At 43.1% G+C, this 22,274-nt stretch overlaps 1 protein-coding gene across 4 annotated transcripts in view; it reads left to right on the plus strand.

Annotated features, from left to right (window-relative positions):
* The window catches only part of LOC137866820 (NLR family CARD domain-containing protein 3-like), a 65,894-nt gene extending 53,518 nt beyond the window's left edge, over positions 1 to 12,376 (plus strand). For all 4 annotated transcript variants that reach the window (XM_068702972.1, XM_068702971.1, XM_068702974.1 and 1 more), the window contains 8 exons: positions 1,076 to 1,151; positions 1,307 to 1,535; positions 1,697 to 3,500; positions 3,598 to 3,771; positions 4,160 to 4,333; positions 4,484 to 4,657; positions 9,842 to 9,888; positions 10,021 to 12,376. In XM_068702972.1, coding sequence (XP_068559073.1) covers positions 1,076 to 1,151; positions 1,307 to 1,535; positions 1,697 to 3,500; positions 3,598 to 3,771; positions 4,160 to 4,333; positions 4,484 to 4,657; positions 9,842 to 9,888; positions 10,021 to 10,640 — 3,298 coding nt within the window. In that variant the 3' untranslated portion in view covers positions 10,641 to 12,376. The remainder of the gene's footprint in view (positions 1 to 1,075; positions 1,152 to 1,306; positions 1,536 to 1,696; positions 3,501 to 3,597; positions 3,772 to 4,159; positions 4,334 to 4,483; positions 4,658 to 9,841; positions 9,889 to 10,020) is intronic.
* The last annotated feature ends 9,898 nt before the right edge of the window (positions 12,377 to 22,274 follow it).

Below are 22,274 nucleotides of genomic sequence, written 5' to 3' on the forward strand. Positions count from 1 at the left end.
TGAGTGAGTGAGGATGAGAGATAAACATGTGATGACAAAGTGAGTGAGTGAGGATGAGAGATAAACATGTGATGACAGAGTGAGTGAGTGAGGATGAGAGATAAACATGTGATGACAAAGTGAGTGAGTGAGGATGAGAGATAAACATGTGATGACAGAGTGAGTGAGTGAGGATGAGAGATAAACATGTGATGATTGAGTGAGTGAGTATGAGAGATAAACATGTGATGACAGAGTGAGTGAGTGGGGATGAGAGATAAATATGTAATGACAGAGTGAGTGGGGATGAGAGATAAACTTGTGATGACAGAGTGAGTGAGTATGAGAGATAAACATGTGATGACAGAGTGAGTGAGTGAGGATGAGAGATAAACATGTGATGACAGAGTGAGTGAGTGAGTGTGAGAGAGAAACATGTGATGACAGAGTGAGTGAGTGAGGATGAGAGATAAACATGTGATGACAGAGTGAGTGAGTGAGGATGAGTGTTGCCACAAGCTGCTACTGCGGTCAAGTCATCCGTCAGCCGGCGCTTGAAATGTGATGCTCGTCTATTCGTGGCGCTACGGTACGGGTGCTTTGATAGCCCAAAAAGCCCGGAAATAGACCTACATTTGATCAATCATTTGCCCAATTTTATATAACGAGTCAAAGCCTCGGACCACATCCACGGTCCTGCTGGATCCTCACCGGCTCGAGGCATGTTAGCCGGGAACACAGCTCCGTCTGCGCTGGAGGATGTCCTCCATGAGCCGCTCGATGGATCGTAGCTCCTTTTCAGCTTGAAACCTCTGCCGATGGGCCATCAGTGGAGCTGAAGTAGCCAGAACGATGAAGAGCCGCCGCTTGATTGTAGACTGTTAACACCCATGGCTAGCTAGCTAGACTGAGGTGAGCTAGTGTTGCAGTCCCAGCATCAGTGTACCAAGTACCAACAGATAAACTGGTGTTCAACGAGTAATATCTCCAACACGTAACTTTTACTATGTTTTAAACTAGATAAAAACCTTTACCTTGTGTTGGTCTCTGTGTGGACGGACACAATGTGAGCTGATTGTTCATGATTCCTCCACAGAGAGGACCAGGAGAGCTCAGAGGTTCCCAGAGGTCAGTCTGCCCAGCAGCATCAAACACTGGACTCCATATTTATGGTCTGTACATGTACAACTACTGTTACATCTATTCTGTTCACAATCATCTCCATGCTGCACTTTGTAGACCAGTGGATCGTCAGTCTGTCCAACATGGATCTGATGTTTGGTTCCATGGTTTTAGTTTGTGTCATTCATAGAATGTTCTGTTCCAGCTGCTGGAGGAGAACATGGTCACTTTTGTGAAGAACGAGCTGAAGAAGATCCAGAAGGGACTGAGTTCAGATAACCCAGAATGCTTAGAGAGTCAGAGGGAGGATGAGGAGGTAGTGGAGGGTGAGGATGAAGAGCAGAGGAGGAGCAGCAGAGAGGCATTTCTGAAGATCACACTAAACTTCCTGAGGAGGATGAAGCAGGAGGAGCTGGCTGACTGTCTGCAGAGCAGTAAGAGGATTTCTAAAGATTTAACATGCTGGATAAATGTGATGTTTACTAATGTCTCAAGAGATGGACCAACATATATTCATAGACTCATTCTTTGAAGACATGACATGTTGAAATCTATTCTTTGACTCATTGATCTTCTTTGTTGTGTTTTCATTCAGGACTTTTTGCACCAGTTTGTCAGCGTGAACTCAAATCTAACCTGAAGAAGAAGTTCCAGTGTGTGTTTGAGGGGATCGCAAAAGCAGGAAACCCAACCCTTCTGAATCAGATCTACACAGAGCTCTACATCACAGAGGGAGTGACTGCAGAGGTCAATGATGAACATGAGGTCAGACACATTGAAGCAGCATCCAGGAAACCAGACAGACCAGAAACAACCATCAGACAAGAAGACATCTTTAAAGCCTCACCTGGAAGAGAGGAACCAATCAGAACAGTGATGACAAAGGGAGTGGCTGGCATTGGGAAAACAGTCTTAACACAGAAGTTCACTCTGGACTGGGCTGAAGACAAAGACCACCAGGACATACAGTTCACATTTCCATTCACTTTCAGAGAGCTGAATGTGCTGAAAGAAAAGAAGTTCAGCTTGGTGGAACTTGTTCATCACTTCTTCACTGAAACCAAAGAAGCAGGAATCTGTAGGTTTGAAGAGTTCCTGGTTCTGTTCATCTTTGACGGTCTGGATGAGTGTCGACTTCCTCTGGACTTTCACAACAATGAGATCCTGACTGATGTTACAGAGTCCACCTCAGTGGATGTGCTGCTGACAAACCTCTTCAGGGGGAAACTGCTTCCCTCTGCTCGCCTCTGGATAACTACACGACCTGCAGCAGCCAATCAGATCCCTCCTGAGTGTGTCGACATGGTGACAGAGGTCAGAGGGTTCACTGACCCACAGAAGGAGGAGTACTTCAGGAAGAGATTCAGAGATGAGGAGCAGGCCAGCAGGATCATCTCCCACATCAAGACCTCACGAAGCCTCCACATCATGTGCCACATCCCAGTCTTCTGCTGGATCACTGCTACAGTTCTGGAGGATGTGCTGAAGACCAGAGAAAGAGGACAGCTGCCCAAGACCCTGACTGAGATGTACATCCACTTCCTGGTGGTTCAGTCCAAACTGAAGAAGGTCAAGTATGATGGAGGAGCTGAGACAGATCCACACTGGAGTCCAGAGAGCAGGAAGATGACTGAGTCTCTGGGAAAACTGGCTTTTGATCAGCTGCAAAAAGGGAACCTGATCTTCTATGAATCCGACGTGACAGAGTGTGGTATCGATATCAGAGCAGCCTCAGTGTACTCAGGAGTGTTCACAGAGATCTTTAGAGAGGAGAGTGGACTGTACCAGGACAAGGTCTTCTGCTTCGTCCATCTGAGTGTTCAGGAGTTTCTGGCTGCTCTTCATGTCCATCTGACCTTCATCAGCTCTGGAGTCAATCTGCTGTCAGAAGAACAAACAACCTCCCGGCTGTCTGAAGTCTCTAGAGACAAACCTGAACTAACACATGTCTACCAGAGTGCTGTGGACAAGGCCTTACAAAGTCCAAATGGACACCTAGACTTGTTCCTCCGCTTCCTCCTGGGTCTTTCACTGGAGACCAATCAGACTCTCCTACGAGGTCTGCTGAGTCAGACAGGAAGTAGCTCACAGACCAATCAGAGAACAGTCCAGTACATCAAGAAGAAGATCAGTGAGGATGTGTCTCCAGAGAAAAGCATCAATCTGTTCCACTGTCTGAATGAACTGAATGATAGTTCTCTAGTGGAAGAGATCCAACGGTCCCTGAGTTCAGGACGTCTCTCCACAGATGAACTGTCTCCTGCTCAGTGGTCAGCTCTGGTCTTCATCTTACTGTCATCAGAAAATGATCTGGACGTGTTTGACCTGAAGAAATACTCTGCTTCAGAGGAGGCTCTTCTGAGGCTGCTGCCAGTGGTCAAAGCCTCCAACAAAGTTCTGTAAGTACAGAGAGACTAAGATTCATATATCATACCTTAAATACGCTGCTGTCTTTTCTACTTATTGTTTATTTTTTCTTCATCCTTGTCTCTTCAGACTGAGTGGCTGTAACCTCTCAGAGAGAAGCTTTGAAGCTCTGTCCTCAGTTCTCAGCTCCCAGTCCTCTAGTCTGAGAGAGATGGACCTGAGTAACAACAACCTGCAGGATTCAGGAGTGAAGCAGCTTTCTGCTGGACTGGAGAGTCCACATTGTGAACTGGAAACTCTCAGGTCAGGATTCAATTAATGTCCAAATAGTGTCCTTATTTACATCTATGGGTAAACTCATAACCTTCATAAGATTGTCTCTGCTTTCAAGATTTCAATCAAATATTTAATTTCAATGTATTTCCTTAAACATACGTTATAGTGTTTTTTTCGCAGTTTATTGTTACATCAGAGAGTTAGCAGTAATGTTGTCAGATTGTTGATGGACATTAGTGGGTTTTTGGTTGTGACTAGAAAATAATCAGTAACAATGGTAATGTAACCCCACAGTAGGCGACAGTATCTCAGTACTGCAGTAACCTTCCAGCCCTCACAGTTCCTCACATAACTTAAATATGCTATTTTTTTCAACTTTTCAAATATTTTTTTTTCTTCATCCTTGTCTCTTCAGACTGAGTGGCTGTAACCTCTCAGAGAGAAGCTGTGAAGCTCTGTCCTCAGTTCTCAGCTCCCAGTCCTCTAGTCTGAGAGAGATGGACCTGAGTAACAACGACCTGCAGGATTCAGGAGTGAAGCAGCTGTCTGCTGTACTGGAGAGTCCACATTGTACACTGGAGACTCTCAGGTGATCCTGTGAATTACTTTTCTTGGACTAAGTACTAAGTTTAAAGTTTACACACAAACAGATTGGTGATGACAGTAATAAACATAAACCTTCCAGCCCTCACAGTTCCATCAGATTATGTGACATTTGTGTTGTTTTGTGTGTTTGCAGCCTGTCAGGCTGTCTGATCACAGAGGAAGGCTGTGCTTCTCTGGTCTCAGCTCTGAGAACCAACCCCTCCCATCTGAGAGAGCTGGACCTGAGCTACAATCATCCAGGAGACTCAGGAGTGAAGCTGCTGTCTGCTGGAGTGAAGGATCCACACTGGAGACTGGAAACTCTCAGGTATGAAGAGACCTGCTGCAGCCACAGACAATCAGTTTGATAGAGGAGGTAGAGCTGGAGACTTGTTCTCTGTCACACTGTCAGCCTGGTTAATGTGACCCTGACACACCAAGCTGACCTCAAACTACCAGAGACTCATCAAACTGTTTGTGTCCCACATCAGACCATCAATACAGACAGAAGTAGTCAGGGAACAGTAGCCAGGATGAGCCCAAACGGGAGGGAAGGTGATGAAACTGATGTTTTTCTGGAGCGTTGTCTTGTTTCAACATTAGAAAATAGGACAGTGGTGTATCCTGACACGTTGACGGCATCATGGTGGGTTGACATGAGTCAACGTCATCACGCTGCAGGTTTGTGGACTCATATCAAACAATAGTTGATGTTTTGATGCTCATCATCTGTCACCAGTGTGTGTTGACCTTTAGTCCAGACATCATTGTGAAAAGACAAACAGACAAAGAAACAATTTGTTTAAACATCTTGATGAATCATCACAATATGAATGTTTTTCTGTTTCAAAGGAGTTCAGCTTCACCTGGTTCTGGTTTGTTCTGCAGGGTTAGGGTTAGGGTTCCCCGTCTGATAAGAGTCGACTTGTTGAAACTACAGGTGACAGTCGGCCACAGACGCTCAGTGAAGAACCAACAGCTGATTGTGGACATGGTGTGTCAGAGCCCAAAGAGGTTTATTTAGGACTGGACCAAAGTTCTAGGGCGACACAGGCAGTGCTCTGTGGCTGCAGACGGACTTGAACTGTAATATCTTCACCCCCGGATTACAGATAATAGAAACCAGTGTTGACTGTTGCTAGGAGACGGGATGTGAACGGCTTTGTACATCCAACCATCCCCCCCGACCTCCTCCATCAGAGGGTTTGTGGTGCTGTAGTGATTTCAGGATACTTTCTCCTTTACTTCTGAGAGACAACAGTCATCATCACACAAACACAAGACAAAAACAAAACATCAACAATCAATACTTCTATTATTGACAACGGATCAGCTGACTCTGTGTGATGGTGAAGAGTCGTGTGGTGCTGATGAACCCACAGAGAAGCGTCTCCATCTCTGCAGCTCTACAGAGCTTTTGAGCCTCTTTTAGCCCCTAGTTTTGGTTCTGCAGCACATTTCCTGTTTGGTTCAGTCTCAGTGTTTCCAGCAGCAGCTGTTTTCATCCAACAAGCTGTGATGAAGCCTCTGTTCACTACCTGCTCAGCAGCAAACAGCAGACAGACTCAGTCAGAGACTAGCTGTTGAACATAGTGGAGCATTCAGCAGCTAAAGAGACAGATGTTTCCCTCAGGAGGTGGTGGAGACCAAAAACAGAGCTAGAAGAGAGAGAACAGTGGACTTCATTCATCAGGTGACACAAACACAAAGACTCCTGATGAGTCATCATGTTGATGTGTAACTGCTGGATGTGGAAGCAGCTGGTTGATATCATGTTAGACACGCCTCCTTTCTAAGATGGTGAGATGTCACATGTTGTGTTTACAGCTTGTTGTCACTGAACCACAAGTGGACAAAGAAATCAGCTGATGCAGGTTTAAACATGTGATTCAGTGACTGACTGGTGGAGGAGACTGAGTGTGAAATGATGATGATGCTCAATATAATCCTGATGAAACCAGGGACATGCAGTCATCATGACAAGTAAAAAACAAATAATGATAGAATAAAATAAATATTAATATTTCTCTACTGATCTGTGCTATAAATGTAGTTTATGTATGATTCCAATCATTTCAATCATTGTTATAATCAGAATCTCTGAATGATGTCATGTCCTGTTCAAACAGAGGAGACAGTGAGGTGAGACAGTGACCAGCTGTTCCTCACCTCACTGTGAATCCTCACTAACTGGGTTGAGATCGTGTCTTTTTCTGTCTCATTGTTTGTCTCCACTGTAATATCTGTAGACTCTTTTATTATACGTCCTTTCTTTTGAAGCGTGAACGGACCCCGCCCCGGGGACAGCGGGACAGGCGTGCTCACCTAACACGGTGGTCACTCCATCGGCTGTCCCTCCTGCGAGGACATACGTTCCTCCTGGAGGTGTCAGAACAATACCTCCGGCCTTCTATCTCACCCCGTAGCTGAATCGTTAGGATTTCAGATTAATCGTCTTCACGAGAATCTTGTCCGGCTACGCCCTCGGCGTTCTCGTTAGGATGCAACCCTAGCACCCAGTATGGAGAGTTATGTAGAACGTCTGTACTTTACTATCGCCTGTTGTGAACATTCTCACCATTTATGACTAATTCTGCCAAGTCTTCACCCAGAGAACTCAGCTTAAGCTCCTCTGGTAGAGTCGGTGGTCACCTCTGTATCACACGGATGAGGGACAGGGAAGAGGGTCAAAATGTTCTAAAAACAGTCTCTAGTTTAGGTCCAGTTACTTACAAATGGTAAGGCTGTAGTTTTATTCAAGCTATTCACACAAAAATCACAATCAACACTTTCAATGCAATGAAACAGTCTCTGTGGTCCTAAACAATGAATGTGAACTGTATCCCTTTACACCGGGGTCTCTAACTTCTTGTGAAGGAATGTTTCCCGTCTCTAGAGATGTGAAAAAGAGAGTTTACTCTCAGTTTTCCTGCCTCTTTTCTGCTCCTCTGAGGCTGTACCTCCTCTAATCACATGCGTCACAAATACAGGAGACATCTTGGAGCAGAGTCAGCAACAGAATGGAACTGGTTCTGACTGGTTTGGTCCAGATGGAACCACAGAACTATACGAGGCTCAAGTTACCTTGTTACATGAAAGAGTCTAAGCAGGCTAAATGTTTCTATCACTTCTATCATGAAATAAAAGAGTTTATGTTAAATCACATCTAATATGAAATAAAAGAGTTTATGTTAAATCACATCTAATATGAAATAAAAGAGTTTATGTTAAATCACATCTAATATGAAATAAAAGAGTTTATGTTAAATCACATCTAATATGAAATAAAAGAGTTTATGTTAAATCACATCTAATATGAAATAAAAGAGTTTATTTTAAATCACTTCTATCATGAAATAAAAGAGTTTATGTTAAATCACATCTAATGTGAAATAAAAGAGTTTATGTTAAATCACTTCCAATATGAAATAAAAGAGTTTATGTTAAATCACATCTAATATGAAATAAAAGAGTTTATGTTAAATCACATCTAATATGAAATAAAAGAGTTTATGTTAAATCACATCTAATATGAAATTAAAGAGTTTATGTTAAATCACATCTAATATTAAATTAAAGAGTTTATGTTAAATCACATCTAATATGAAATAAAAGAGTTTATATATTGTGACAGTTATAAAAAGTGAACAAAATATATCTTTGGTGATTCTACTTTTATGCTGTCATATCTTCCTATGATCTCTGAACACTTTACATAGAATCATGTATTTCACGTCTGTGTAGAACATGTTTAGTGTTCTGATCTGACATTAAACCTCAGTGAAGAAGCACAGAGAGGCAAACAGTACCTCTGACTCACTGAAGGGGGCGAGAGAGAGTCCACGGGTCGGTTCATGCTGTTCTGTTGTTGCTCTTCTTCTACACTTCTCTTCTTCTACACTTCTCTTCTTCTTCTACACTTCTCTTCTTCTTCTACACTTCTCTTCTTCTTCTTCTTATATTTTGCTTTAACCACAAAAATGTAAGATTCTATATCTGAGCTTAAAAAGTCTCTAAAAACAGTGAAATGTGAGTAAATCATCATCAGTTGACCGTTGGACAGGTAAAGTAACCTTTAATGTGTTTGTTCTTCTCTTTATACATCCTGGTTGTTCCACAGATTATCACTCGTGAGCGCTCCTCTTCTGAAACGCTCCCGGTGGAATCAAACATGGACCTTAATGTGTGTGTAAAGAATGCTGATATGAAATATGAAGAACAACCAGTAGTCAATGGTCAGGCTGCCAGTTGAATGGTGATGGAAGCTTCTCTATTGGGTTCATGTGTTTGTAAATCTGACTCAGATTTAGATTTCAGTCAGTGGGGCAAGTTTTGCCCCACTGACTGAAATCCAGGGGCATTTAAAAAAAATGGGGGCACTTTTTGAAACGTGTGAAAAATGATAAATCTACTTATTTAGGCTTACAGTATGTGAGCAATTGTCATCAAATGGCAATAATAAGATTATTAGGCAGTAGTCTACAGATTGAACGTGTTTTCTGAGATTTCTTTAACAAAAAACAAACAATAACAATAAACAATAAATCAGACAATCATATTAAATTTTATTCTTATTTCTTTGTGGTTATTTATTGTTATTATAAAAAAGTTAAACAACTATTAACAATTGTAACTTTTCTTTCTTTTTTATAATTGTAACTTATGATATCTATAGATTGTTTTGGTACCTTTAATCATGTTGTACCTACCTAGTACAGGAAATACAGATAGGACAGACAAAAGAAAGAACACCAACATATAACGGCGGGTTCTCCGGGAAACGCATTTCTCAAACCCTACCAGCATCATCCCCCCGATGCTCGCTTCGACCCGGGCAAGTCTGGTGCCAGCAGCCGCGGTAATTCCAGCTCCACTAGCGTATCTTAAAGCTGCTGCGGTTCAAAAGCTCCCGGTTGGATCTCGGGATCGAGCCGACGGTCCGCCGCGAGGCGAGCTACCGTCTGTCCCGGCCCCTGCCTCTCGGCGCCCCCTCGTCCCGCGGGGTCCGAAGCGTTTACTTTGAACAAATGAGAGTGTTCAAAGCGGGCCCGGTCGCCTGAATACCGCAGCTAGGAATAATGGAATAGGACTCCGGTTCTGTTTAGTGGGTTTTCTCTCTGAACCGGGGCCGTGATTAGAGGGACGGTCGGGGGCATTGGTATTACGAAGCGCTCCATTGATTTATTGTTTTACAACGTTCGGTTCTTCACGCACACGCAACATCAGTCAAGGCCAAAATCAAACACATTCTATGGCAACTGGACCGGGTCATATAGGCTACGATGTTTTTGACCAAATGATCATTATTATTATTAGAGGAAATTATGGGGGCATTTTTTGCCCCTCTCCTAGTGGTATCAGGGGCAAAATGATATTTCTTAGGGTCAGTTTTGCCCTTTGCCCTCGTGAATTTGCGACGTTGGCTCCATGTGAACATGAAGAACAAAGCTCTGTGATGACAGGATGTAATGTCCATGTGTCCATGCTGCTCTGACCCCCCTCCTCCTTTCAGGGCGGAGCCTGCTGGAGTCCGATGGGTCAGACCGGGTCTGAGGAAGTGTGAGTGTGCTTTGAATTTGATTCATGAGAACAAAGCGTCTTCAAACTGTGACATCACTCATTCACATCTCTGATGTCATCATCAAACAGATGAATAACTGCAGCTGTATTGTGTCTTGTTCTCTCCATCAGACTCCTGTGAACTCACACTCGACACAAACACAGTGAACAGAAACCTTGAACTGTCTGACAACAACAGGAAGATGACAAGTGTGAAGGAGGAGGAGGATCAGTCATATCCTGATCATCCAGACAGGTTTGACTCCTGTCCTCAGCTGCTGTGTAGAACTGGTCTGACTGGTCGCTGTTACTATGAGGTCGAGTGGAGAGGAAGAGTTCATATATCAGTGAGTTACAGAGGAATCAGAAGGAAAGGAGACAGTGAAGACTGTTGGTTTGGAGAGAATGATCAGTCCTGGAGTCTGTGGTGCTTTGGTGATGGTCGTTACTATGTCCTTCACAATAAGACACAAACATACATCATCCCCTCCTCCTCCTCCTCCTCCTCCTCCTCCTCCTCTGGTAGAGTAGCAGTGTATGTGGACTGTCCTGCTGGCTCTCTGTCCTTCTACAGAGTCTCCTCTGACACACTGATCCACCTCCACACCTTCAACACCACATTCACTGAACCTCTGTATCCTGGGTTTGGGTTTGATTTTAGGTTTGGGTTAAGGTTAAGGACCATGGCCATGGCTGGTTCTTGTTCCTCAGTGTCTCTGTGTTCTCTGGAGGAGCAGAGTCTCCTCCTCTAGAGGAACCTTCTCTCTGACCACATAGTTCAGTGTGTTCAGGATCACACACAGCTGATGTTAGTTAGGACCAACCTGATCTCTCAGTGGAAAACCTCTGAAGGTCAAACAAGAGTCTTTGTGGATCAAACTCAGCATCTGTGGAAAAAGAGTCTCAAGTTTAAAGAGTTGTTTTGATCTGAACAAACTAAATTCATCCTCTTTGATCATCGTGGAACAAATGAACACACTTTGAGAAGAGACGCTGAAATGAGAAGAAGTCAAAGTTTTGATTGATTCTAGATAATAAAGCACATCAACATCACGTCAAAGCAGAAATGTCCAGATCCATCAGAACCGTGTGTAGAATGAAGGATTAGTTAAAGCAGCTTCATTCTTCACGTCGTATTGTTCACTGTTCCTTCATTCATCACTGACTGTGAGCTCCTTTGATCAAACTCATAGAAAGAAAAGAAAAGAGACAAAAGAAGTTTGAACCAAACTACTGATCAAGAACCAATCAGCTGTTCATTCAATGAAGACATATGATCACTCACAACGTGTCATGATTTCACTTTTCACTCTTTGGTTTGTCTTCTTACTCATCATGTGTTCATTTAATGATGATCATGTTTCAGTGATCTTCATTCATGTGTTAACGTGTGATTGTTGACGAGGCTTATTGGTCATCTGAACTTTTGAGGTTTTTGACATTTTATCTTTTCTTTTCTTTACTTTCTACATCCTCCGTTTGTGTAACCTCTGTTGGAAGGTGATGTAAAGGTTTTTTCGGGTTGTTCATAGACATAATGCTCTGGCCATAAGATTGTAGGTGTTAAAGGCACCAGGCTGCTTACGAAACAAAGCCTGAAAAGACCAAAAACAAAAGTAGGTTACTTGGAGTCACAGGGCTCTGTGGCTCTCATGAGAAAGCTCCAGCTGTACACTCTGTGGTAAACAGAGTGCAGTTTGAGACACACACCTACCCACACACACACACACACACACATAGTCGGGGCTTTCTAGCCTCCATGTCAGGTAGTGAGTTCGGCACGTCGCCGTCGGAGGAACTGAAGGGACTTTGATGGCGGCCATGTTGGCACGTAGGGGAAGCGCTGCAGTGATCAATACAGCACAGTTGGACGGCATTGTCCCTACATATGGGTAGTAATGCTTACTGTTTCCACAGGTAAAGGCACAGCTGGAACCGAATGTAGTCCCTTGAGGACCTATTCATCATGAGACATGGCACACACACACACACACACACACACACACACACACACACACACACACACGCACACACAGGCCCCTGTTCTTGGAACCAGTAGTCACAAACACATTCTTTGGTATTAAACATGAACCATTAAGATGAACCATTTTAGTGAACCTTACCAATATATAGCTTATGTGACTTCTACCTCATAAAGGCAGTAGTCAACATCCTTGCTGAAGAGTACATACATTTGAGAGTTTACTTTGTTATCTAACCTAAGCTGGGCAAAAAGTGTATTTTGTTATTGTATCGTTAATATTTGGTGTGATATGATGTATCCATGTAACCTGTTGAGAACATACGGTGGTGTATCCATGAGATGCTGTGTATTGTTGTCCACCAGTGAGCAAGTGGGTTATACGTCCTGGGAACCGGCAGAGGTCGATGTGTTGGAATAGAAGGAGGGGGGGGGGGGGGGGGGGGGGGGCGAATTAGTACATCTATAAGCATGCAAAGCAAGAAAATAAAGCAAACGAACAATTAATGGTGTTGTTGTTAGTCATTTATTACTGTTTGGTACAATTGGCTACCCGTCAAGGTTTCTCTTAGCGAAGGCTTCCGAGGCAAAGTTGGGCGAGTCGTGTGGGTGAACGTCTCCCGGTGCAACCCGAGTGGTGTGCATGAGATGCTTCCCCACATGGCTCATCAGGCCAGGTGGGTGAGTCTCATAGAGAGAGCTCGTCCTCCGCCTCTCTCCCCCTTCTCGCAGTCCTTCCCTGGACCTCAGAACTCACGGGACTCCCTAAGTCAGAGACGGGATACCGTGAACCCGGGAGTGAGACTGCCTCGGGGAACCCACAGGGGGGGCGACCGGACATCGGGACCGAGAAACTGCCTGTCATTTCTCTTAAGGCTACGGGCCAGCTAGCTACCTTTGATCCGTGATCACCCCGGCAGCAGACCAGGAAGGAGTGAATCCAAGTCTTGCTCGTCGCCGGCGAGGTCCCTCAGTTTGCGCACACACTTCTGAGGGATAAAAACAGAAAACTCTTTGGAAAAAAAAAACGTAGAACGTGTGGGACACTTTTAATCTTTTTATTGTAAAAAACAAATAAAACCGTTTTGTATTTTGTACATTCCAACCAAAGTCCAGTCTTGCTGGTCTCTGAGGATGTCTGCGTAGTCTCCATTCAATTCAATTTATTTTTGTATCGCCCAAAATCACAAATCACAAATTTGCCTCAGAGGGCTTTACAATCTGTACACATACAACATCCTCTGTCCCAGGACCCTCACATTGGAACAGGAAAAACTTAAATTAACTAACTAAACAGTAGTGCAAAGATTTAACCAACAACAAACAAACAACAGCGTAACGGAGTTATAGTTGTTTGAATGATTTGGCCAGAGGTGATGTATTATAGAGTCTTATAGCAGAGGGTAGGAATGTTCTCCTATACCTGTCCTTGTGAGAGCGGAGCTGAATCAGTCTGTTGGAGAAAGTGCTCCTCTGTCCCTGCAGTAGGTGGTGGAGAGGGTGATCCAGGTTATCCAATATGGATAATAGTTTCTTCAGTGAGCTAACTCTCTCTCCTCTGTCCTGATTCTCCTGGACTTGTCTGCGGCGTTTGACACTGTGAACCATCAAATCCTCCTCTCCACCCTCGAGGGGATGGGCGTCTCAGGCTCTGCACTCTCCCTGTTTGCATCCTACCTGACGGGTCGATCCTACCAGGTGACCTGGAGGGGGGCCGTGTCGGAACCACGCATGCTGACTACGGGGGTTCCGCAAGGGTCAGTCCTGGGCCCCCTTCTCTTCTCGCTCTACACAACATCTCTGGGTTCTGTTATTCGCTCGCATGACTTCTCCTACCATTGTTATGCCGATGACACCCAGCTGGTCTTGTCATTTCCCCCCGGTGACACCCAAGTGGAGACGCGCATCGCTGCGTGTTTGGCTGACATCTCGAAGTGGATGACGACACACCACCTCAAGCTCAACCTAGACAAAACTGAGCTACTGTTCCTCCTGGGGAAGGGTTGCCCGCACCGGGACCTGTCCATCACCATTGATGATACCGTGGTGACGCCAACTCGGACTGCGAGGAACCTGGGTGTGACCCTGGATGACCAACTGTCATTTTTGGCAAACATTTCATCCGTTACACGCTCCTGCAGATTCCTGCTCTACAACATCAGGAGGATTCGTCCCTTCCTGACTGACGAGACGGCGCAGGTGCTCATCCAGGCTCTTGTCATCTCCCGCCTGGACTACTGCAACTCTCTACTCGCCGAAGTCCGACGCTTTTGGATAAAAGCGTCTGCTAAATGATTGTAATGTAATGTAATGTTCAGTGACCACACGTTGAAGGATCCAAGTTTCCTCAAGAAAAAGAGTCGACTTGAGCGCTGCATTTGATTCTATTGGTTGTGACCATGTCCACATCCTCTCCCAGAACAGGTACTTGTCCTCCTCCACCATGTCCACGTCCTCTCGCAGAACTCTCAGCGGCTGTGGAGCCGTCGTCTTCCTCCTGAAGTCGACCACCATCTCTCTGGTTTTGGCCACGTTCAGAAGCAGGTGATTTTTACCGGCCCACTCCACAAAGTCCTCCACTACTACTGTACTCCTCCTCCCGTCCGTCCCTCATACACCCGACCACTGCAGAGTCATCGGAGAACTTCTGCAGATGGCATGACCCCGAGTTGTACTAGAAGTCAGTGGTGTACAAGGTGAACAGGAAGGGAGACAGAACAGTTCCCTGTGGAGCTCCAGAATTTCCTGTTTTATTTTGTGTGACTTACCTCTCCTCTCATTTCAGATCACTTCACTTCCTGCCTTTGTTTGTTTTCTGACACTGTTTTCTGCCCCGCCTCTGATTGACTCCACCTGTGTCTAATCACCTACGGCTCCCCAGTGGTTTTAAACCCTGTGTTCCCCGTCTCTGCGCCAGTTTGTCGTAGTCCTCTGTGTCTACGGTCCAGCAGTTTTCCTATTGTTCATGTTCCTGTTTTTTTCTCTGAGTCAGGTATCCTCAAGCCTATTAGGCCTCATCCAGCTAGCCTCAAGCCCGCTGGTTCCCAATCGATTAGCCTGTTACCAGCTAGCCACCAGTCCGCTAGTCTCCAGTCTGCTTCTCAGCCTGTACCAGCCCCTGACTGCACAGCCCTGACTCCAGCTTCAGGTTTCCTTTAAGAGGTCCGGCCGACTCCTGTACTGAAAGGGCCTCAGCGACCCCGTTTCTTTTCTCGCAGAAACCTCTTGTTTCAACAGAGCTCCAGTGGCTAGAGCTCCAGGCCGCAGAGACCCAGTGACGAGAGACCCAGGCCCCAGTGACCGAGTTGCCAGAGCTCCATGTTCCTGAGACCCAGCTACCAGACCTCCGCCCTCCAGGTCTTCCTTCAGCTTGACCCCTCAGGAGCAGCTCTGTCCGCCTTGTCGTCGTCCTGCCCATGCTCTGAAACAGTTCTGCATTTCAGAGCACAATACTGTTTGTTATTGTGCTTTCCTTGTTTTGACTTGCCAAGGGACTACAGATGCGAATTAGCTCAGTGTGGATCCTACACTCTGGTTCATAAATGAGACCTCTGGTCTTTATCGACCGTCTCCTCACCTGCAGCTCATCCTCTCAATAGTCCCTCAGTATTGTTACAAGTCTACTTTCACTCGGTCCTTGTCACATTCACTTGTATGTTTCTGTCAAACTCTCCAGTGTTTCCTAGTCCGTGTTCTCTGATCTGCCTGTTCTGACCCTGCATGTCTGCTTCTTGGACTTTGGATTTTGTACCTGAACCTTTTCACATTTGGTATCCTGAGTGACTGATCTCCTGGTTTGGATCTCGCCCGACCTGATAAGTAAACTGAACTTTCCTTCAACTGTCTCATTGTCAGGCTTTTTGATTCAAGTCTGAACCAGTGAACGTTACACAAAACAACTACAAAGAGACTCAAACAACTACAAAGAGACTCATAATGACAACAAAGAGACTCAAAATGACTACAAAGAGACTCAAAATGACTACAAAGAGATGAAACAACACAAAGAGACTCAACAACTATACAGTGTGAGTCTTGCTCCTATGAAAGAGAGCTGGTGAGGTGTTTTAGGGGCTGATTGTCTCATAATCCACCATATTGTAAAAAGAAGCTCCTCCTATATTATGTGTAACATTACATTACATTACATTATGGTCATTTAGCAGACGCTTTTATCCAAAGCGACTTACAATTCAGTATCTATCTACACACCGTAGACGCAGCTACGGGAGACATTTTTGGGGTTAAGTGTCTCGCTCAAGGACACATTGACATGAGACTAGTAGAGCAGGATCCGGGGATCGAACCGCCGACCCTCTGATTGAAAGGCGGCCCTGATCTCCACTTAGCCATGGTGTAAAGTTTGTTTTGTTCACTCTGACTGATTTCACAGCTGATGGAGAATATGTAGTGACAAATGTCAGAATGTGTGAATCTAACGGGGCCAAGTTTGTTGAAATCTTCTGAATGATTTTGTGAGGAAAGACCTCTGCTGCCCTCTAGTGACCAAAGCTGAGAACATTGTTGTGAGTTGTGATTGTTGTGAGTATAGATTGTGTGAAACCTTACTAACTAACACTTTACCAACGCAGTATGTTTGAGCTGATGACTGGTTTTATAAAGCGTCTGTCTTGTTGAGAAACTCTTTTCAGGTTTGTTAGTACAAAATACTAAATGTTTACAGTATTTTTTCTGTTTTTTAAAATTATATACAAAACTCTGTAAAATTACAGGCATTATCTGTAAATTAACAACCCAACTGTCAATTTAAGTATTATGCTAATAATAACAAATTACAATTTTTTTCTCATTTTTGTACAGAAAAATGACTTATTTATACAGTATTTTTACTGCTTTCTTAAATTACATACAAATTCATGTAAAATAACAATAATTACCTGTAATTAAATATCTAGCTCATTATATGAAGGTGTATGTCCATACTAACAATTTAACGATTTTCTTTGTAATTTTAAGGTAAATCATATTAGTTTTATATTAATGTTGGCGGGTCGATTGCAGCTGTCCTGTGTCATAGTGTCCCTGAGCAAGACACCTAACTGCTCATTGTAAGTCGCTTTGGAAAAAAGCGTCAGCTAAATGGTATGTAACATGCTTGAAAGTTTCAACCTCAAGAGAGCAGTGCAGCAGAAACTTTTGCCATATGGGATTTAGTGTGGACTTACAATTAAAAGTGTTCACAATAGGCAATTGGCTTCATAACGGAGAATAACACAAAAGACAGTGAAGCGTCAAACACCCTTTATTTTTAGCAAAATAGCCTTCATATGAACTTTGAATACTGTTAACATTTTTGGCTGGAGGGGTCCAGGGAGACCCTCTTCACAAAACGTTTTCAAACATCAGACATCTGTAAGAAAAGAGAAGAAATAAATGAGTTTGATTAAATGAACACAGTCTCATCTGATAGACTGTAACCCCCCCCCCCCCCCAAAAAAAAACAAAAACAACTATCTGCTTTATGGCACTTACTCTTATTGATTCTCTCCTGACTAGAACCTTGCTTGTGTTGTATTAAAATCTCATATGTACCTCGCTTTAGATAAAAGCATCTGCCAAATTGCAAGGTAGCCCCGCCGTAAAGCATAACCTGCTTCTATTTTACTCTAAATGGGAACATAATTTACAAATGAATGTCATGTCGCATTGAAGACTTGAAACTAGCGATTGAGACCACAAACTAATTAGGAAAATGTTTACTGAGGTAATAAATCAAGTGAGAAGTAGGGTCATTTTGTCATAGACTTCTATACAATCGGACTTCTTTTTGAAACCAGTGGATTCGCCTCCTGCTGGCCATTAGAAAGAATGCAGTATTAAGGCACTTCCGCATTGGCTTCACTTTTCAGACCCAGAGGTTGAGAGAATGTTGGGGAGTGGTTATCATGGTTACCTGCTGCCTTGCTGGAGGAAAGATCCTAAACATTCTGTGAGAAGTTGACAGTAGTCAAACTACACCTCAAGTGACAAAGAGTTCCAACAATCATAATTAGAAAATGGCAATATTAGCTCAAAAAAACAAGTACCTTTGACTGAATAATATTGCTGTAGTGTTTGTTTATAATTCAGAAGTGTATTATATTTAAACTTGGTCCTCAAAATGAATGTAAGTGAATGAGGAGCCCGACACCGGAGAGGAATGATGGTTTTGACAGCAGATGACAGGGACAGTAGTGCTAGCTTATTTGTAGATGACTTTAGAGGTAAGACCGCAGATTTTTTTTAAACGTTAAACAAGTAAATTAATATTACAACATATTGTGTGTTGTTCTTGCATAGATTTAATGTGATTTTTTTCACTTTAATTAAAGCAAACAATGACCACTTATAGTGACTTATAACCAGCTTGTAATGTATTATATCTGCCTAAACCTCAGGAAATTCATTACTTTACTTAAAGCACCCAAGGACCACTTTTAGTGACATTGCATTATAACAGTGATTATAATGTATTATAAAATGATAATATATTACAACTATGAGAATTATAATACACTATGATCCTTGCAAAAGAATGTCAGTGAGTGACCAGCAATTATGAAGTATTATGATACTTGACCTTATAAGTCATTATAAAATGCTTTATAATGTGTTATGATTATTATTCTAAAGCATCATGAATATTTTTGAGTGCTTATAACTATAATTTTACAGTGCTATAAGCAGATTATAACGCATTACAAGTATCTTTATAATGCATTATAGACATGGGCTTCATAGAAATTGTTACTGTTTATTCTACTGTTTTACTGCATTTCAATAGCCTATTAAGACACTGATCACAGCACAAAGCAAATCATCACAATAGGACAAAACATTACATAGTGCACATAGGCAACATTCTTCTGAAAATACTGCCTTCTAGTGTATTCAGTGGACAGATGAGAGCTACATGCAGCATGCAAATCAGTTTCCTGAAGACTCTGAAAAAGTGACTCAATCTCGGTATCTGACACGTTAGTATTAACTCTAAGTGTCTCTTTAATCTTGTCGTTTGTGTACTGATGGCAAATGTCATTCAAACATTGATCTCTTCAACAATCATTTGAATAGTTGACGACGGAACAAGATACTTTGCTGGAGTTGCATGTAAAACAGGCACAGATTTCTCATGTACAAAGACCTAATATCAATATCTTCCGTAGCCTGAGACAGATTTTCACTTTGGACCATTCCAGTTTCATTGGGCTCAATCTGAGAGGATACAGATGGCTCAGAGTATGTGACTCTAGTATTTACATCAGTTTCCTGTTTATGTGTTCTGGAAACATGGGATGTAAATGATGACTTCACTTTGAACGCCTTGTTACAATTGCTGAATGGGAATGTACTAACTCATGCTTACTCAAATGTACCTTAAGGTGTGTAAGAAGATCTCTCAGATCTATGCATTGCTTCTTACAATTAACAGCATCACATACAAATGACCTTTGCGTGTCATCCAACTGTGAAACAGGGCTGTTGTGGGAACGATAGACATGAGCTTTTAAGGCAGTGTACTTAGTGAATTTTTGTTTGGGGTCTGAAAAGCAACATGGATAGTAACGATTTGCCTCATGTCTATGCAGAATCTGATGATCAACATAGGTTTGAATACTTTTCAGTAACATACCACATGAGCGGCATGTTAACTTTTGCATAACTTTTGCCATTCTAGCCCACTGTTGGAAAATCTTGACTCTCGACTACTCTACCAAGCACAAAAGGAAAATACACACTAGAACAAGCCTAAGAACTCTGTAAGTCATAAGTGCACTCTTAATTTTGAATTTTCTGTCCAGTCTCGTTGAAGATCATCGCTGAAGGAGAAGTTGTGGTGGACAACATTCAAGACCTGCCAAACGCTATGGGCCTTCTGTTTGGACTTGGATACGCGCTGCATCTGAACTACCCCAAGTCTATGAAGCTCACGTTCCAGTTCATCCAGCAGGTCCTTCTCACGTTGGGCCACAGTGAACTAAAACCAAGGTTACAAACCTTGAAGAACCAGCTTGCAATGTACAGTTAGGTCCATAAATATTTGGACATTGACACAATTTTCATCATTTTGGCTCTGTACACCACCACAATGGATTTTGAATGAAACAATCAAGATGTGCTTTAAGTGCAGACTTTCAGCTTTAATTTGAGGGTATTTACATCCCAATCAGGTGAACGGTGTAGGAATTACAACACATTTTATATGTGGCCCCTCCTTTTTAAGGGACCAAAAGTAATTGGACAATTGGCTGCTCAGCTGTTCCATGGCCAGGTGTGTGTTATTCCCTCGTTATTTCATTGACAAGGAGCAGATAAAAGGTCTAGAGTTCATTTCAAGTGTGGTATTTGTGTTTGGAATCTGTTGCTGTCAACTCTCAATATGAAGTCCAAAGATCTGTCACTATCAGTGAAGCAAGCCATCATTAGGCTGAAAAATCGAAACAAACCTATCAGAGAGATAGCAAAAACATTAGGTGTGGCCAAATCAATTGGTACATTTTTAAAAAGAAAGAACGCACTGGTGAGCTCAGCAACAACAAAAGACCTGGAAGACCACGGAAAACAACTGTGGTGGATGACAGAAGAATTATTTCCCTGGTGAAGAAAAACCCCTTCACAACAGTTGGCCAGATCAAGAACACTCTCCAGGAGGTAGGCGTATCTGTGTCAAAGTCAACAATCAAGAGAAGTCTTCACCAGAGTAAATACAGAGGGTTCACCACAAGATGTAAACCATTGGTGAGCCTCAAAAACAGGAAGACCAGATTAGAGTTTGCCAAAAAACATCTAAAAGAGCCTGAACAGTTCTGGAACAACATCCTATGGACAGATGAGACAAAGATCAACTTGTACCAGAGTGATGGGAAGAGAAGAGTATGGAGAAGGGAAGGAACTGATCATGATCCAAAGCATACCACCTCATCAGTGAAGCATGGTGGAGGTAGTGTTATGGCGTGGGCATGTATGGCTGCCAATGCAACTGGTTCCCTTGTATTTATTGATGATGTGACTGCTGACAAAAGCAGTAGGATGAATTCTGAAGTGTTTCGGGCAATATTATCTGCTCATATTCAGCCAAATGCTTCAGAACTCATTGGACGGCGCTTCACAGTGCAGACGGACAATGACCCGAAGCATACTGCGAAAGCAACCAAAGACCTTTTTAAGGCAAAGAAGTGGAATGTTCTGCAATGGCCAAGTCAATCACCTGACCTGAATCCAATTGAGCATGCATTTCACTTGCTGAAGACAAAACTGAAGGGAAAATGCCCCAAGAACAAGCAGGAACTGAAGACAGTTGCAGTAGAGGCCTGGCAGAGCATCACCAGGGATGAAATCCAGCGTCTGGTGATGTCTATGGGTTCCAGACTTCAGGCTGTCATTGACTGCAAAGGATTTGCAACCAAGTATTAAAAGTGACAATTACATTGATGATTATGTTAGTTTGTCCAATTACTTTTGGTCCCTTAAAAAGGAGGGGCCACATATAAAATGTGTTGTAATTCCTACACCGTTCACCTGATTGGGTTATAAATACCCTCAAATTAAAGCTGAAAGTCTGCACTTAACGCACATCTTGATTGTTTCATTTCAAATCCATTGTGGTGGTGTACAGAGCCAAAATGATGAAAATTGTGTCAATGTCCAAATATTTATGGACCTAACTGTAAATAAAGTACGTCAAGTACAGTCCATGGCGCAGCTGCAGCCAGGGGTGAATATAGGTCTGTATGTCTGAGGTGGTCTCAAAGGAGGCCACACACACACACACACACACACACACACACACACACACACACACACACACACACACACACACACACACACACACACACACACACACGCTCTCTCAAAATATGTAAGGTACTCGACATCACCTTTTCTCCTTGTCTCACTCCGATCTCAGAAACGCTGGCCGGCCAGTTAAGGTATGGTGTGCAGTTAGTGATTTCTCAACAGTATGGAAGTTATTAATTAATGAGACGCATGTCTTACATTCCAAGGTAACAGCTTTGAGATATAATTGACAGTATTCTTCACTGTTTCGAACTGTACTTCACACAGCAAAGGAGCCTAAGCAGTGCATCACCTGTGAGATCATGAGAAGGCTGAAGAACCAGGAGTGCCAAGAATTCTGGGGCACAGAGTTAAACCCAGGGACAGGTAGGCAAACAGAGGCAAGACATACAGAGATTGGATTTGTTCTTCCATAAAACCAATCTAAAACAGAAACATCCATGCATACATACACATACAAACACACATACTGTAAAAATACGCTGTGTTCATTTAAGAAGCCTGCTCAGAACAAATGCATGCATGAGTTACTCTGAGTCAGACGGGGAAATAAAGCCTCTGATTGTTGGAAATGTTTCTGAGGTGGAAAAAGGCAACCTTGGTGATG

Source organism: Cebidichthys violaceus, unplaced genomic scaffold, assembly GCF_023349555.1.
Source record: "Cebidichthys violaceus isolate CVI_PGR_0920_01 unplaced genomic scaffold, fCebVio1.0.p SCAF_9, whole genome shotgun sequence".
Lineage (NCBI taxonomy): Eukaryota > Metazoa > Chordata > Actinopteri > Perciformes > Stichaeidae > Cebidichthys > Cebidichthys violaceus.